The sequence below is a fragment of the Lytechinus variegatus genome, chromosome 2 (genome assembly GCF_018143015.1).
Source record: "Lytechinus variegatus isolate NC3 chromosome 2, Lvar_3.0, whole genome shotgun sequence".
Lineage (NCBI taxonomy): Eukaryota > Metazoa > Echinodermata > Echinoidea > Temnopleuroida > Toxopneustidae > Lytechinus > Lytechinus variegatus.
In genome coordinates, this window is record NC_054741.1 from 37878200 (window position 1) to 37895810 (window position 17611).

The 17611-nt window shown below is 35.0% G+C and overlaps 1 protein-coding gene across 4 annotated transcripts in view; it reads left to right on the forward strand.

Annotated features, from left to right (window-relative positions):
- LOC121408035 (protein fantom-like) overlaps nt 1-17611 on the forward strand; it is a 39819-nt gene that overhangs the window by 19300 nt on the left and 2908 nt on the right. Inside the window, exons 18-35 of one of the 4 annotated variants that reach the window (XM_041599344.1) lie at nt 138-206; nt 807-887; nt 1378-1493; nt 1926-2125; nt 2904-2998; nt 3595-3766; nt 4593-4747; nt 5647-5772; nt 6674-6760; nt 7342-7588; nt 8254-8342; nt 9200-9301; nt 12329-12516; nt 12547-12613; nt 13585-13654; nt 14683-14846; nt 15950-16148; nt 16584-16662. In XM_041599344.1, coding sequence (XP_041455278.1) covers nt 138-206; nt 807-887; nt 1378-1493; nt 1926-2125; nt 2904-2998; nt 3595-3766; nt 4593-4747; nt 5647-5772; nt 6674-6760; nt 7342-7588; nt 8254-8342; nt 9200-9301; nt 12329-12516; nt 12547-12613; nt 13585-13654; nt 14683-14846; nt 15950-16148; nt 16584-16662 — 2306 coding nt within the window. Of the gene's footprint in view, nt 1-137; nt 207-806; nt 888-1377; nt 1494-1925; nt 2126-2903; nt 2999-3594; nt 3767-4592; nt 4748-5646; nt 5773-6673; nt 6761-7341; nt 7589-8253; nt 8343-9199; nt 9302-10461; nt 10552-12328; nt 12614-13584; nt 13655-14682; nt 14847-15949; nt 16149-16583; nt 16663-17611 lie in introns of all 4 variants that reach the window. The other 3 variants (XM_041599342.1, XM_041599343.1, XM_041599345.1) reach the window with 3 other exon arrangements.

Genomic DNA, 17611 nt, shown 5'->3' on the forward strand with positions numbered 1-17611 from the left:
TGTTTACATGCACTTCTCCCAGGTAACCTATTCAGCAAGATATGGTCTTTCATTGTCCCTTTCATCACAACCAGATATTACTTGCAGTCTTTTTTTTTATTACTTAGTTATTAAAGAGTATCTTTCTTTTTATAAAGAAATTGGAGAGGCAGATGAAAGACATTGCTTATGGAACTAAACAATTCAAGATGGCTGATATTGCTCCAGTAAGTAAACTGTAGTATAATTTTGAATGTTGATTGATTGATCGATTTTATTTTATTTCTTCATTCAAGATAATATACAACATAACATCTCTACAAATGTGATACATTTGAGTTTTATAAAACAGTAAAACAACAATGATGGTCTCCTGCATTCGTATAAACTGTTACTTTCTTTTAATTGAATATTGCTTCTTGAAAGCAATGAAAAATAGATATCAACAAGAAGCAATATTCAATTAAAAGAAAGTAACAGTTTATACGAATGCAGGAGACCATCATCGTTTCTTGCTACTGCTTTAGTAGTAGTAGTAGTTGTAGTAGTAGTAGTAGTAGTAGTAGTAGTAGTAGTAGTAGTAGTAGTAGTAGTAGTAGTAGTAGTAGAAGTAGCAGCAGCAGCAGTCTTCTTTCAATAATAGTCCAAATGTTAATATTTATTTGAATATCACAGCCTCCTTTCTTTCAATCACAGCTGTCTGACCTGTGATAATATTAGGAGCGTCTTCATTACTATGGCTTGTTGATCCAAGGATCCACATAATGTGCACTTTATTTTGATTTATTCTAACAATGGTATTTATCATATTTCCCCCCATTTAATAGGATGAAGATGATTATGAAGAGATTGATGAAAGTGTCAAGCTAGAGAGAGGTCAGAATCTATTGGAGATACATATAGAAAGAGTAAGTAATGCCCCCCCCCATATAGTTACTTGTACCTAGCAGTCATCTTTGGTGGCTTGGCCACCCTTTATCATTCCCAAATCAAAAACAGTAAAAATTTATAAAATTCTTCCTTTATTCATATTTTGATACTTGGAATTGAAATTAAATTGAATCGGAATCCAACTGCATCAATTTTTACGTATGTGTTGAACATAATTTGCGTAAGTGTTAGCATGCTACAATGTGTTAACATTATGGTAGCATATAAAAAAAATATGGTTGTAATGATCTATACTTCCAGGTTTAATGTAAATGTCCTGCACACATCTACCAGATTCTGTCTCAAGACCTGTGAAAGAGGATGTTAGATATTTTTTGTTTTTGCTGTTCAGAAACTGATGAACTACATTGAATAGTCTTTTTTTATCATCATTATTCATTGCACATTCATGTAATTTCAAACGCCATTTTAACAATATCTTCCATATATATTTTTATTTTCTGTCAGATAACATTCACCCAGGATGGTCTTCGAGAGCTTGGAGATGATGAACCCTCAACGTTTGCTACATATGAATTCTTTGAGTTTGAGCTTCAATCAACGCCTGTCGTTAAAGGAAACAAGTACGCACGATTCTTAACCCCTCTCATTGTGCTGTTTAAAATAAAACCTCTTAAATGTTCTTAATGGACATTCACTGTCAAATGTGTTCAAATAGTTCTTATACTGTGAATATGTATAATCTTGAGGGTGATTTTGTACTCCATATGTACAACTGGGCAGTAAATCTTGGATTTGCATCCATGCATCAATATTTGTATTAGTAAGCATCCCCTCCTTGTGCCAATATTGTGGGATACAGATATTTTTGGGATATTTTCACAACTTAGGTGTTGTATTTATGTTTTGTATTTATGTAGCAATGATGTAGTATTTATGTAGCAACTTAGGTGTTGTATTTATGTAGCAATATGAATTTTAGATTACGAATTTTAAAAATTTTACTTTTTAATTCTATCCATGATATACTTGAAATACCGATTTTCTTCCTCCAGACCTATGTTCAAGTTCACCTCTCAGTATCGTGTGACCGTGGATGATTTCTTCCTCCATCATCTGATGAAGGGCGCCACCACCCTGGAGGTTCATCAAGCCATCGGTACGGAGTATCGTACCATAGCAGCGTGTCAACTCAAGTTCAGGGATCTATTGGATAAACCACAGGGAAGGGTCCATGGCACAGCACAACTAGTTGGTGAGTCTTGAACTGTTAAACTCCTACCCCCATCAGTACCCTTCCTATGAAAAAGAGAAGAAAAATCTTGGTTTAAATCTATCTTGTGCACATATGATAATGATGGTGATGAAAATGATGATGATGATGATAATGATGATGACAAGATGATGATGATGTCAAGATGATGATGATATCAAGATGATGATGATGATGATAAAGATGATGATGATATAGATGATGATGATAAAGATGACGATGATAAAGATGACGATAATAAAGATGACGATGATAAAGATGATGAAGATGATGATGATGATGATGATGATGTTGATAATGATGATGATGATAAAGATGATGATAAAGATGATGATAAAGATGATGATAAAGATGATGATGATGATAATGAAGATGATGATGGTGGTGGAAGTTGCAATAGTGGTGGTTGTGATGGTGATGGTAGTGTGTTGATGATTTTTTTTTCATTGGAATTAAAAGGTCTGTACCTGCAATATTTTTCATGAGCTTTCTTGGATAGGTTGACCATGTGCTCTTAATTAAGAAACAGAATTACCAAGTGAAATACAATCTGAAGCTCTTAAAGAAGTCTTGAAGTTATTCATATCATCTTGGTTCTTCATTGAAACTTGTAGTGAATTACAACAAGTTGAAGCTGTACACACAAAGAAACTATTACTGTGTGTGAACCAAGCATTTTAATGCATTCTCTAAATCCTTGGCCAATGTCCTTTCTCAAACATTTCATTTTGTCCCCCCACACCTCCCATTCTGCATTAAGGTGTTGAATCCGGTCGCACCGATGTGATCTATGGTACTGTGGAATTCTGGGTAAGATTGAGGGTACCAATGGACCAAGCTTTGAGATTATTCAGGGTAAGAAAAAACAATTTATTCCTTTTTTAAACGCAGTGCATTTATCCTCTTTCTTTATAAGTTAATTTGTGATTGATTTCTCCTATCCCCAATGTGGAGTTTATACATAACTTTATAGGTTCTCAGTGCAAAATGATTCATTATAAAGATAAATTTTATAAAGGGCAGGCACAGTACTGTACAATTACTGGTTTTTCATCAAGTTTTTTGTATGCTTCATTCAATCATGTTTTGTCAATGAATTATTTTCAGAATATGTTTATATTCTTGTAGATAAATAAAAATAAAATATGTTGATATTTGCAATTTACCTGGTGGTATGAATAATGTTGAAGTTGACATAACCTGTGTGGTAAGTTCCTCAACGGATGTATAATTTCGGAGAATGGACAAAAATTTAATGAAGGGATACTATAGTGGATGAACAGGTATATTACAAGTGCCTTACCGATTTGATATTTGGTGATGAATTTCGGTTTTATTATACTAACTGATTGGGCACCTTGAATTTATGTAGAGAAAAGCTCTTCAACCAGGTTCAACAGGAAGGCCATCAACAACAGCAAAAGATACTATATGTTTTTTCTTTTGTACAGGAACGTGTGAAAGCTCTTGGTTACATGTCATCTAATCAGAAGAACACCCAACAAGCCTTAGCCAACCTAGCCAAGGCTACCGGAGAGGAACCAACACGTGATACAGATGAGAATATCAATGAACTTACGATCAAGGTCATTAGATGTGATAATGTCAGAGCTAGGAGAGAGGGTGAGTAGAAGTTTCGAGCTCAATTTTTGTTTGTTATGTTTCCACCTGTGTAGACTAAGTGAAGAAGTGAATATGTAATAATGATAATAATTGTTAAGACAGCCTCCACTGGTGAATTATTCAAGAAAGCCATTAAATAACATTTATTTTGTTAAAACGAACAATGAATTGCATGGAATAAGCTGACTTTTCTGCGGTGTTTGATTATTGTTTCAGTAGCCCAAACATGGAGTGATGTGTGCACAGGGCTTTGTAACTGAAAGGAAAAGGGGCCATATCAAATGACCTTTGGATTGGAATTATGATAATAGGAAGAAGAATATGGATAATAATGATGCAATTTATAAAGCACTCATATCCATTCTGCAAATGGCCTAAGGGTGTTGGTTGTCATTACAACCCTGGCTTTATCTTTCCCACAAGTCTCTCAGTTTCATGTCATGTACAATTCTTTATTCCATTAGGCTGAAGGAAAATTAACTGTAGAATTCTGACTCAGTGGTAATGGTTTCATTTTCTCATTGGAAAATATCAGTGTATTATGCATATACATACCCAGGTTCAATAATTGAATTCACGTAGTTTTCGTATATGTTTGAAATAATGAGATTCATTAGTGTGCTAGCAACATTCCTATATAATTGTAGTCTGTACAATATTTTGTAGAAAAGTTTTAACATCGTGTTAACATTCTGCTGGTTACATTTTTTTATCTAGGGGAGACATATCTTTTCTCTATTTTGCATTCAATTTCCAATTATTTTTCATTTACTGTTTAACAAAGCCATTCTAAACAAACAAAAATTTAATTCATTTCACTTTGTAGGTATCCAACCCAACCCTTATATCATCTATCGGTTCTTTGATTTCAATGATCATGATACGACGACCGTTCAGAGTAGTAATACACCAGAGATTAATGATATGCAGACATACCCTGTACCAGTCACACCTGATCTAGACCGGTATCTAAGAACAGAGGTGAGTATTGGTTCTTTGATTTCAATGATCATGATATGACAACCGTTCAGAGTAGTAATACACCAGAGATCAATGATATGCAAACATACCCTGTACCAGTTACACCTGATCTAGACCGGTATCTAAGAACAGAGGTGAGTATTGGTTCTTTGATTTCAATGATCATGATATGACGACCTTTCAGAGTAGTAATACACCAGAGATCAATGATATGCAGACGTACCCTGTACCAGTCACACCTGATCTAGACCGGTATCTAAGAACAGAGGTGAGTATCGGTTCTTTGATTTCAATGATCATGATATTTATGCCTCCACTTACTGTGTCGGAAGAGTTATTAGTTTAGTAATTTCCACAATCTGCCTTTTGTATGCTGCCATTAATATGAATGTCATTGCCAAGTGAAGGAGAAATATTTTTTGGTTATTCTGTTTTCACTTTTGATTTTTTACAGCCAAAATTTGATTTCCCCTTTCATGATGTAATTTATATAAACCTGGAGTGCAATCTTATGTTACCTTCATAATTTTTATAATTATCATTTGATTATATATTTTTTTAATTTAGAAGTATCTATTCATTTCATTTATTTTTGTATGTGTCAGTTTCCAGACTCTTTTACAATGTCTTTAATGTGATAAACTAGATTGAATTGAAAAAAAAAATACAATGCCAACCAGTCTTGTAGAAGAATACAAAGTGTAACATTGCTCTCTGTTCATTATATGTGTTTTGAATGATATGAGGGGAAACCCCTTTGATGAATGTCTTAAAATTGCATGTGACTTCCAAAGTAATAATCACAATTATGCTTGTACTATTACTCTATCAATCAAACTGGTATGGAGCTAATAAACTGATTGTTTTCTCATCCTGTTTTCCCCCCATTTCTTGTGCAGACTCTTGATTTCTATGTCTTTGACGATACTGATCCTGAAGACACAGCATACCTAGGAATGGCCCAGGTTCCTCTCATAAGCCTTGTCAACAACAAACCAATCAAAGGAACATTTGAATTAAGAAATGTAAATAAACTGCTGTCATCTCTAAACTGTATTTATGGGGATGTCACTTAAATTATCATCCATGTGTTCGAATGAAGTTTAAAGTATGCCTGCAACTTGTTAAACATTTGTTCACATTTTAGCAAGTGATGAAGTTTGTTTTGAAAACGACAAGTTTAGGGAGCTGCATGATGCGATGCATTATTATAGGAAGAATTATAGATCCTCCTTTCCCTTTAAAGGCATTCATTGTTTTGACTTATTCAAGAATTTTAAATTCATCCCATTTCCAATCTTGAAATAAATTGGTCACATTATGTACATGGTTCGTATTTGCTGAGGTAAAGTGTAATGACATTATATTCCAACTTCAATCTCTTTAATAATATTTGAGAACATATTACAGACAGTGCTTTGATTTCTATGAATGATAACAAGAAAATGCCGTATACATGTGGATATAGTGAATTTCACTTTATGACCAACTGTCAGTATGCACTTTGAAATGAGCGGTGTGTTGGTTATGTTTCACATAGCATATTAAACATGTTGGCCCAGAATTTTGAAAGGGGTTTCAATTGGTACCATGGTAAAATACCATGGACTTTGCAGATTTTTGTACATAATTAGTAGTAATGCTTACATCATGGCATATGCTAAGAAAAATCAAATTATAAATGCGCACTTTTGGCAAAGGGCACCTTATTGAATTGCGATTATATGAAATCTGCATAAACCATGGTTTTGTACCATGGTAGAATCAAAAACTCTGTTGAGAATACCGGCAAAGATGTATCTGAGTGAGATGCTTTCCCCTCATTCTTTTCCTAACTTTCAAGCTGATATTGTAGGTTTTGACATTGATGAATCACCTTAACAATCATACTTCATGACATTTATTGTTTTGTTGTGATATTTCTAGACTGAGACTGCCAATGGAACTATTGATGTGATGATCAACTGGCAGGGTACATATATAGCACCCAAGGTTGTTCATACTACCCAGAAGGTATGTGTTTATACTTAAATCTATTTCTTCTCTAAAATAATTCTGATTCTGTATGCTGCAACCATGTTTTCATATGATAAATGTCCATACTCACTTCATTAAAAAAAAGTCATTAAAAGTCTGTATAGGCCATGAAAATAGTTTAACATATAAGGAACCATGCTGCCAAGAAGCCTGTATTTCACTAATGAATTACTGATTTTCTTGAGATTTTACTTCTTATAATTCCAAAGATGCTAGACTTCAAGCCCGGACACTTACCATTTCAGGCTTTTATCAGGCTTTACATTGTACATCACATATTGAGTGTTTGTATATAATGGCTTCTTTTCTGACCCAGTGAGTAAAACTGACTGGCATCCCTGGAATTATCATCATCATATAATTGGAAAGGCCTTTAGCCGGCTTCTATGATCTTTTTAAAGCTGATTGGTCATTTCCAGAACTGCATCTGACATCACTAACATGCCTTGTCGATGCATTATGATTGTGCAGCAAATACATTCATGCCCATCAAAGAAAATTGTGGCTTTTCCATTTATTTCATCATGTGAGGTTCATGTGCAATTTGCTTTTTCCAGCCACCTGTTCCATCGAGTAGCACCCCCAAGCCCCCTACCTCAAGGCCCACCTTGGGCAAAGCCCCTGTTCCTATGGGTAGGTCACCCAAGCCCCCATCAGCACCCCCTACTGCGCCCCCTTCCGCACCACCAGCGGAACCCCCGTCAGCTCCTCAGCAGCCGAAGCAACCTGATGCTAGACCATCGCCAGCGCCCAGAGGCTTGGACATGACACCAACCAGAGACAAACCACCCCTCAAACCGATCGGTAAGGAATAATATCATTCATACTCATTGATGACAGGCAGCACATATGTTTGATGCACCATCAAGTACTCATAAAGGCTTTTGTCAAAATAATTATTTTCATCTGATGCAATATTTGATATCATAATGAGAAGTGCCCTAGGGTCCTGTTTTACAAAGACTTGTTTTAATGACAGATGCAAAACTTTTATAACAAATTTACTATCAGCCAATCAGATTGAAGGATTTCAGTAGCTTTAAACTTTTATTGCAAATTTGTTATTATAATAGGTTTTATGAAACAGGCCCCTGGCATTGTAACCTAGTGGCTGGGTTTCATAAACAAGTTGATGCAGTTGTATCCTTTAGTAACATATCACTTGCCTTTACCAGGTTCATCAGAGAGAACTCAAAATCCTTGACCCTCTTATTGTAAAAATTCATGCTCTCATAGCAGTCAGGGGAAAAATGTTTTCAATATTTGGACATTTTCATGATTGTCAAGGTCTTAAGTTTTTATATGATTTAGAAGCAAATATAAAATAACTTGGGGACCAAGATGGAAGAAGTGTTAAATGGAATATGTTGTTGAGTGTGAAAATATAGAATGAAATGAAACGAAAACCATTGGTATTGAGTGCTTACTGCTTTAGAGAAAAACATCCATCCTTCAATATCAATCCACAGCATCATCGACACCTGGTTCAACGCCAGAAAGACGTAACTCAAGGGATAGATTGAGAGACACAGGGCCATTCATGCCACAGGTCCAAGAGGTAAGAACACCCCTGCTCACTCTCATTCATGTCATCAAACCATTGCCTGTCATGTGCATGGCATCATCATATTGCTTGCTGGATTCATTGTGCATGGAAAAGCTGTACTGAATGTCAATAAATTGTTGATGTGCTACATTATTGAAATGATTGCATATGCATGCTTGAATTTTGTAAAAAAATTATATTAGTAGCTTGAATGTTTGAATGTAAGTGCAAAAGCTTTATGAGAATTTACCCTGACTGAGCTTCAAAATTTTGATTTTTGACAATAACATGTGCAAATGACCTTTCCTGCATATGCTTTGGGGTCTTTTTCTATGCATGTTAGATGAAGATAAGCATCTTCAAGGGTGTTGATGTTGGTTATAATTGTTAATTAGCTGATCCCATTACACTTAAATTGTGCATGTGTTTATGGAGGATTGGGTTTACCTGTACATGTGTTTTTCTCTATTTTATAAACTTTTTCCAGTATCTTTGTTTATGAAGACTTTTCTTTCAGCATTAAGGCTTGGTCCCACTGCACTTACGGATGAAGAGACAGTGTAAAACGGAAAAGAATCTTGCCATCCGTTGGAAAATGTTATGTATCTGTTGAGTACTCCACTGTGATTTCATTGTTCCCCTATTTTGTCCATTGTCTGGAGCGGATGATAACGGATGGAGGCCCCCAGAAATTTTGCTTGTCCACTATATCCGTTATGAGTACGTGTTGTGTCTGTCGGCCAGTGGGACCAGGCCTTTAGAAACCGATGAAAAGTATTAACATTGTTGATATTTGGCTCAAGTATTTATGTGTTGAAAGTTGACCTTATAAACTCTGTACCCATTTGCATGCTACCCCCTCGCCATAGGCAAAGAAGAAAGCAACCAAATCAGTTCGTTTGATGGAAGAGAAGAAAGAACTTACCCCCACCCCTCCTGTAATCTCTGTTACACCCCCTACACCTCAAAAGGTAGATGATCCACCCTGACCCCTTGGATGTGCCCTAACACTCCCCATCCACTCATACCTTGCACAATTTTTGTTTGCTGTTGTACGTCAAAACATACATTGTTAGAAAGCACTGAATTTACGAGGTTGCACAAGAGGCAATAGAAATAAACTTTTTTGTTGTTTTGAAACAACACAATTACTAGTATTCTGTTTTCATATAGTCAAATTTTGTTTCCAATGCACCTTTGACTAATTTATGTTTGATAGAAAGCACTTTGAATTTAAAAGGCAAGAGAAATGAACTTATTTGTCAGCCATATGCTTTTCTCAAAAATGTGAAACAAGCATAATGCAAAAAGAAAGTTCTGCATAATCTGTAATGCAAACCTTGAATTTATGCAAATTGACTTTGCAGAAGTATTTTTTTTTACATATTAACTTCTGTATGAAAATGAAATTGATCTATCAATTCATGCCCAAGTGATCGCACATGCTAAATTGATGCTCTTCAAATTTCACAGTAGATTCTGTTATTCCATATTTTAAAAGTGAATTCTAAAATGTCTTGCTCTTTACTTCAATGTGTGCTTACTCAGCCTTGATACTTAAATAATATATATTGTTTATGCAATATTTTACCCCCAAAATGTAATAAAATCTGTGTTTTTAATAGCCTAAATGGATTTAGCCATTTCAGAGTTAAGAGGGCAGATTGCTAGAAATTCCCCTAAACTGAGTTCATTGACCCATGCAAAAACATGTGTGCATGGGTGCAATTGAGTCTTTGGAAGCAACCACAGCTTTTTAACATTCACCAGAAAAAATAATTCAACTAAATAAATTCTGAAATTGACTCGTCTTACTTTTCAAAATTAAATTGAAAATGAATGTGTTTTCACTCATGCTTAAAATAATGAATTTATTGTATATTTATACAGAAGTTAATGACTGAATGTAGTAACACTTCTAAAGAGTTATTATTATCAAAAAGACTTTCATATTTAAGTTATGTCATTTATTTCAATTCCTGTTATTATATTTGCATTTATGTGACATCAGTGGAGAGTAGCAATGCTTTTTCAGATGCTTTACTCCAGCACAACTTTGAACATGTCACACTATTCTGATTGAATCAGTGTTTGAATGTATATGGCTCTGTGGATATTTGTCTTTGATAAGGAAACTGAAGAAGAACCCAATGATGAACCTACTAATCTCCAAGAAAACCCCACCCCTCCCATCGTCACTGTTACCCCTGTAATCTCTGAGGTACATGTAGATATCAAGTACCCCAATGTGGTACCAGCGGTAGGCAGTCATATCTATTTGCAAATATTTGAATAATTTTGAGGTTGATGCCCGCAGTTAAGAAATTACACGGAGGCTTGGGGCAATTTTCGCTCCCAAATGCTGCTAAAGAGCCCTGAAAATAGAAAAGAGAGCCTCAGTAATCCCCATTCGCTTCAGTGTTCAAACTTTGGGCAACCAAAAAGTAACTCCTAAAAATGAAAAATTTATGTAGTGATTTTTAGTAAAGATTTACACGTGAACGTTTGGTCTCTACTGATCCATTTTGAATCCCGTTCCACATTTGGATTTGAAACGACTTCATTTTCCATCACAACCAAAATTAACATTAAGAATTAAAGTTTTTCTTGATAGAAGATTAGCTTGGAATTGAAATATACTTGACTTCATTTCAAATGTTAATCAGTTTTGTAAAATCTTTGGCCACATATCAAGGAGGGGAGATGTTTAAGTGTCAATATGTACAAGAAAGAATGTAAACTGGTAATTTTGCAAATGGATATGACTTCTTAATATATATATTCATGTCTTTTTAACACTCTGTTGCTGTGAGCTTGTTAGTAAGTATTAAAAACATGAGATTAATATCCTACCAGTATCATATGAATCATTGTTCTTTGCATAGTTTGCCTCATTTTAGAGTTTAATCTGCATGAAAACAACTGTGTCATAGAAGAAAAATTGAAGTAGATTTTTTTTTTCAAATTAAGCAGTTGGTACTATGGACTAGGTTTCCTATCATCCTTGGACACCCAATCAGAGCTCTAAATTTTCATGCTCCATTTTCTCATTTTGGCTCTCATTGTCATTTGTTGATTAATAATTTCACTACTTCACTTTTAATCATTTATTTTTAAGAGAAGAATTGAGTATATACCATTGCATCATTTTCTTTTCAGATTCTTCTTTCATGTTTGTGATAGGCTTGCCGATTTTAGCAGATGAATGACATTGATAGAAATAATAGCTTTGTGTGCCTTTTGTCTTTTTATTTTAGAGTAAAATTCATTACTAATGCCTACTTTACCATGCATGAGTTAAATGTATTTGCAGTGCTTTGAGATTACATTTATGCAGGTTTGTCCGTGTGTAGTATTCTTTTCGAAATTACTTAATTTTCATTATTTTCTGTGTGCTTTATTAATTGCATGTACGTCTTTCTCTTCTGACTTGCTTTGCAAATTTAAGAGCTATATGATTCTGATTATTCCTGTAATTAAGTATACATTATTATGAGTAATTGCCTACGAAAAATGCAGTACAAGTGTATGATATTTCCCATTTAGTCAGTGATACATGAGTGTTTGAGTGAAAATGGAATGGAATTATAGCTCTTTCTTATTTTATTAAATAAAAATGCATTGTTGCTATTAATTTGATGCACTTTGTAAAAGTAAAACCTGAATACTATTCATATTTTGGTAAAAAGCCACCAAGTCTTCTTAATTGTCGGAAAGACTTCCTGTAAAATTCATGATTTATCTTGTAAACAAAAGGAATTCAATGTTTCCCAGAGTTTCACTCGACAGGCATACATTGGAATGCTTGTGCTTGAAAACTTTAAAGATCTTGATCTTGATTTCATAGTTGGCAGTATTGATATTCTGTGTATTAGATAATGCATCCTTTCCTTTTGAAGAAATTCTTTTGACTGAATTCCCCTTGTGAACTACAATTGCGTATTTTGAGGAACAAATTTAAAAAATATGAGAATTTATCTGTGGTGATTGTTTCATAGGGTGAGAAAGACACCAAGCAGGCAACTCCGAACCGAAGAAGACGACCTTCAATCCCCAAACCACAGGAACCAGAGCAGAGGGAGGATGAGAAAGCAGCAGAAGAGCCAGAGGTTGAAGAAGGTAACTCGGTGGATGATCTTGAGAGGGAGATTGCAGGAGAGATGGAACGGCAAGAGAAGGAAGAGCAAGAGAGGTTTGGAGCGGAAACACCGGCAGTGGAAGATGATGACAATGATCTGGTGGCTCAAGAACTTCAGAAAGAATTTGCTGAGGATACTACTCAGGTATGGTAGAGAATGCAGCAAAGATTCATGAAACCTTGTAGAATGATAAAATTTCTTTAGAATTCAATTAGAAAGAATTTGCTGAGGATACTACTCAGGTATGGTAGAGAATGCAGCAAAGATTCATGAAACCTTGTAGAATGATAAAATTTCTTTAGAATTCAATTAGAAAGAATTTGCTGAGGATACTACTCAGGTATGGTAGAGAATGTAGCAAAGATTCATGAAACATTTTAGAATGATAAAATTTCTTCAGAATTCAATTAGAAAGAATTTGCTGAGGATACTACTCAGGTATGGTAGAGAATGTAACAAAGATTCATGAAACATTTTAGAATGATAACATTTCTTTAGAATTCAATTAGAAAGAATTTGCTGAGGATACTACTCAGGTATGGTAGAGAATGCAGCAAAGATTCATGAAACCTTGTAGAAGGATAAAATTTCTTTAGAATTCAATTAGAAAGAATTTGCTGAGGATACTACTCAGGTATGGTTGAGAATGTAGCAAAGATTCATGAAACATTTTAGAATGATAAAATTTCTTTAGAATTCAATTAGAAAGAATTTGCTGAGGATACTACTCAGGTATGGTTGAGAATGTAACAAAGATTCATGAAACATTTTAGAATGATAAAATTTCTTTAGAATTAAATTTGCCAGATAGCAGAAGCTGATATATTATGTATTCAAGTTTGTGTGCTGAATTAATTTGTTAGAATTAGAGTGAGGTTGATATGAAAAACTAAATATCAACATGTTAGTGTGGACAATGTCAGTATGCGAACATCAAAGCAGGTAAATAAAGTTCAATGCCTTATTTTGAAGAATCAATTCATTTATTGGTTGGAGTTAAATTTCAAACTCTATGAAAATAGTAGCATGACAAATAAAGGAGAATGTGTTGCTTGATTTCTTCATGGAGCCTTTTGGAAGATGGGTCTCATGTTTTGATGTATTTTACTTTTCAGATTAGAAAGACAGAGGTATATGAAGATACAATGTTTGAAGATGCAGCTGCCTCCAATGAAGAGAACGACTGTAAGTTACATAACTTTGAATATGATATTAGAAATGATTTATAGACACTGATAAGAGATGATGAGATATGAAGTACATTGAAAAAGAGGTGTTATTGATAAAGGAAAAATCTCTTGATTCTAATAATGTTGACCTCTTTCGAGCATATTGATTAACGTGAAAGTAGAGAGAAGGCAAACAATTGAAATATGAAGTATGGTTAAATGCAGTTATTAGAATAATCTTTTATAATAATAGTCCATATAGTGCAGTGAAGATCCAACAAAAGAGTATTTTCTTTTATATACCTTGCTTAAGATTGTTGCATTGTGTGTGAACACAAGGAGAAAACAAATTGTTTTACCAGGAAAAATGTTTGCCAGGGAATAATCGATTTTCCTTTCTGATGTCACTCATACATGTAGTCCATTTTTTTCCCCCAGAATAAAAATTAATTGATATGTTATTCCATCCCCTCCCCCATACGTGCACTGCGCTCAAGATGCTCACTCTGCAGCGCATGACAGCTCAAGCTGTGGCTCAAGCCATACTGCGCATCTCACTTCATCTGCTTAGCACTGGGAGGGGGGGGGGGCTGCTTGCCTGCCAAGCAATTAGAATATCCGACAAGTTTGATGAAATTTTTTATAAGTTATTAACTTTTTTCCTTAATCTTTTGATGTGATGAGGAATGATAAAGTTGGAACGGAAGGAATACTAGTAGAAACCAAACATACAATGACTTATACTCGGAACGGGCTAAAACTGTTCACACTCTGAAACATCAGTAGTACCATTGTTACTATTGATGTTCCTTCGATGTAAAAAGTTTGAGCCATATCCTCTAGCGTCATAGTATACTTGTACACTCGGCATTATAAGAGTTCCTTATTTACTTGTTATTAATTCATAGGTGTGTCATAAGTTATAGAGGAAATTGAAAAAGGCAAAGCAATGAACAATATCACTTTTTATGCAGACATCAATAAAAATAGTAAAAGAATGTCAAGAACAATACTGATATATCCAATAATATTTTCTCGCTCTAGTTGATGAATCTTCTATAGAAGAAGATGTTGAGATACCAGAGCCTGAAGATGATGAGGAGGAGGAAGGTGAATCAAGAGCAGCTAAGAACGATAATGTTATATCAAGTGATAGTGAGAGTGTCATTATACCTGCAACACCAACCAGACCAGTCTCAGCCATGGCTGTAAGTACACTCGGCTACAGTACATGTAGATATAGATACATTAGCACATATTCTGAACTCGGGTTTAACTCAAACTGTGGTGGAAAGTTGTGGTTTAAATATGGATAGCCAATAGTGACACAAATTCTCTAACTCTAGAGATTCAATTTATCAGCTCATTTGACACCCAAATCAATTGTAATTGTCTGGGAATGATGAATAAGACAGATGGTCTTCACCATGAAAGGATGAGGACAGGCCACAATAAAGATAAGAAACATGCAATGCACAAAATACCTTTGACATCTTTGGCTTCTCATAATTTTAGACCATGATCGAAGTTTAACTTGGACTTCAAGATACGGGCCATTGATTAGTTATTTTTTTGTTTTTAGAGTATCGATAGTTTCTATGCTATTTACATTTGAATCAAGTCATTGTTTATTTTGTATTGTTGAAGTGGTCACCTTCAGAAGGCGGGGGCATTTCATAAAGCTGTTTGTAAGTGAAGAGTGACTTTAAGAACGACCGGTGATCCTTTTTTTGTGCTTAATGATATTTATTATTAAATGTTCATTAGTGGTTATTTGGCGTATGACAAAGGTTCACCAGTCGTTCTTAAACTCGCTTGTAACTTACAAGCAGCTTTATGAAACACCCACCTGCTCTGGAGGTAATCTTCACCAACCCAATGTTGGCAAATTGAATTTATCAGCAGTTAATATGCATGATGATATCATTCGCATGGTATTCATTTAAAGTGGAAAGCAAAATTATTGACATTATCAAGATCTGATCTTCTCTACTACGACAAAAGAGAGCAAGTGACATATTGACCAAAATTTAGTTTTCAATATGTAACATTTTACAAATTGATACCTTCGTCTTTCAAAGAAAAACGCTTTGCTATTATGAGATATGGTTGGTCAACCACTGGGCTAATGCATTGTCTCATTACATGTATCTATGTAATGTTTTACACCTTAATTACTTTTCTGGGCACTTTTGTTACTTGCTTTGTTTGGCCAAGTATGGCAATAATACTTTTTTATTTGTTGAATAAAAATATGGCACATGCTAGTAGTAGGCATATGACTGATCGCATTTTTCTTTGATATTTTTAGAATGAAGACACCATAATAATCAACATAGGCCAGTTGACTATTGACCAGGATGCTTCGCTGATCACCGATGATACTATCCACAGGCTGTTTGTAGAATATCAGTTTCTTGGGATTGCTCAAGAGGAGCTTGAAACACCCTTCTCGTTGCCCAAACCTGGCCCTAACGGACCTTTTGAATTGTCATATAACTTTCACAAAGGTAGGTTCAATCATAGGGCTGCAGCTTTGAGAAGCAGTTTGAAAGAATCTTCCTCCCCATTCCCCCCCCCCCCCTCAATCACCAATGCCCCATTAAAGTTGTTTAAATTATTGTTCATGCTCCTGTTTTATTTCCAGTCCCCCCCCCCTCTTTATTTTCTACATCTTCTATTGACTTTTGTATCCATTACATTCATTTTATCGTAATGTTAAAAAAAAAGACACATTCAAAATTGTCTAAATATGCAATGCACGATAGGGCTCCATCGCAGCAATAATAGAATAAGCATGAAGAAGGTGGCATCGCTTGTGGCACTCTGTATATTCCTTAGGTTTGATTATTGAATTTCAATTTTTAAATATGCTGATAAATTGGCAGATATTTATTTGTGTGTGCATGTATGAAGATTTTGCTCATGCATTATTTCATTTACAGTGATCCATATTGATGGTGACATGACTAAACGGAATTACTTGGCAGACTTCCTTAGACCAGACCACAGTGAGAAGGGAAGGTAGGTCTTATCGGTTGTCAAATTTTACAAAGTAACAGTTGCATTCTAATTTGGAACTAGACATAATGATGGGTCTTGTGGTCTGTTTTGTTTCTCAGCTGTGCCATGGCTCTGTTAAGTTGATGGGCATTTTATAGAGATTAATCTGCCATAACACCCCGAAACACATTCACCCTTCACACATGTAAAATATCAATGCATAATGTCATTCATATCAAAGGGGTGGAGTAAATACAGGGGAAGGTGAAAGGGAGTAGCATTTCATCAAATGGACCTCAAATTTTATTTTGTATTACATTCAATACCAGATATTTCATTATGAGGTTTCGATACAATTCTGTTGCGTGGCAAATGGCAATATTCGAGTTATTTTCACATTGTGGCAAGACAAAATATTGCTAATGCCTTGTGTTTTCCTGTTGGTATTGTTATTTGCTTTGGTATGTAGCTACCCCCCCCCCCCCCCTCAAAATAGGGGAGAGAGGGAAAGGAGGAGGAATAATGGTAGAGGATAAAATAAAAGTAAAATGGAGGAAATGGTAAGGAAGGGAGGGAAGAGGAGGATATGAAGAAGAAAATAATGAAATAGAAGAGGAGAAGGAATATTAAGCAAGATGAAGAAAGAAGGATGGAAGGAAGGAAGGAAGGGAGGAGGAGGAGGGGGAAGGAGGAGCAGGAGAAAGAAAAGGAGAAGAAGGAGGAGGTAGGAGAAGAAGGGTAGGGTGAACAAAGAAGGAGGAGAGAGAAGAAAAATGGAAAAAAGAAGAAAAATATTATCAATAAATAAAGGAGTAAGAGAAGAGGCACAAAGAAGCTTTTATGTATAATTTTCTGAAGGTCTGAAAATGACCTTCACACTTTGAAGGGCTCAAGAGTATTTGTAAATTACATTCCTCCTTGTTTACAGATTCAGCCACAAAATGTACTCCCAATTATTTCTTGTAGATTT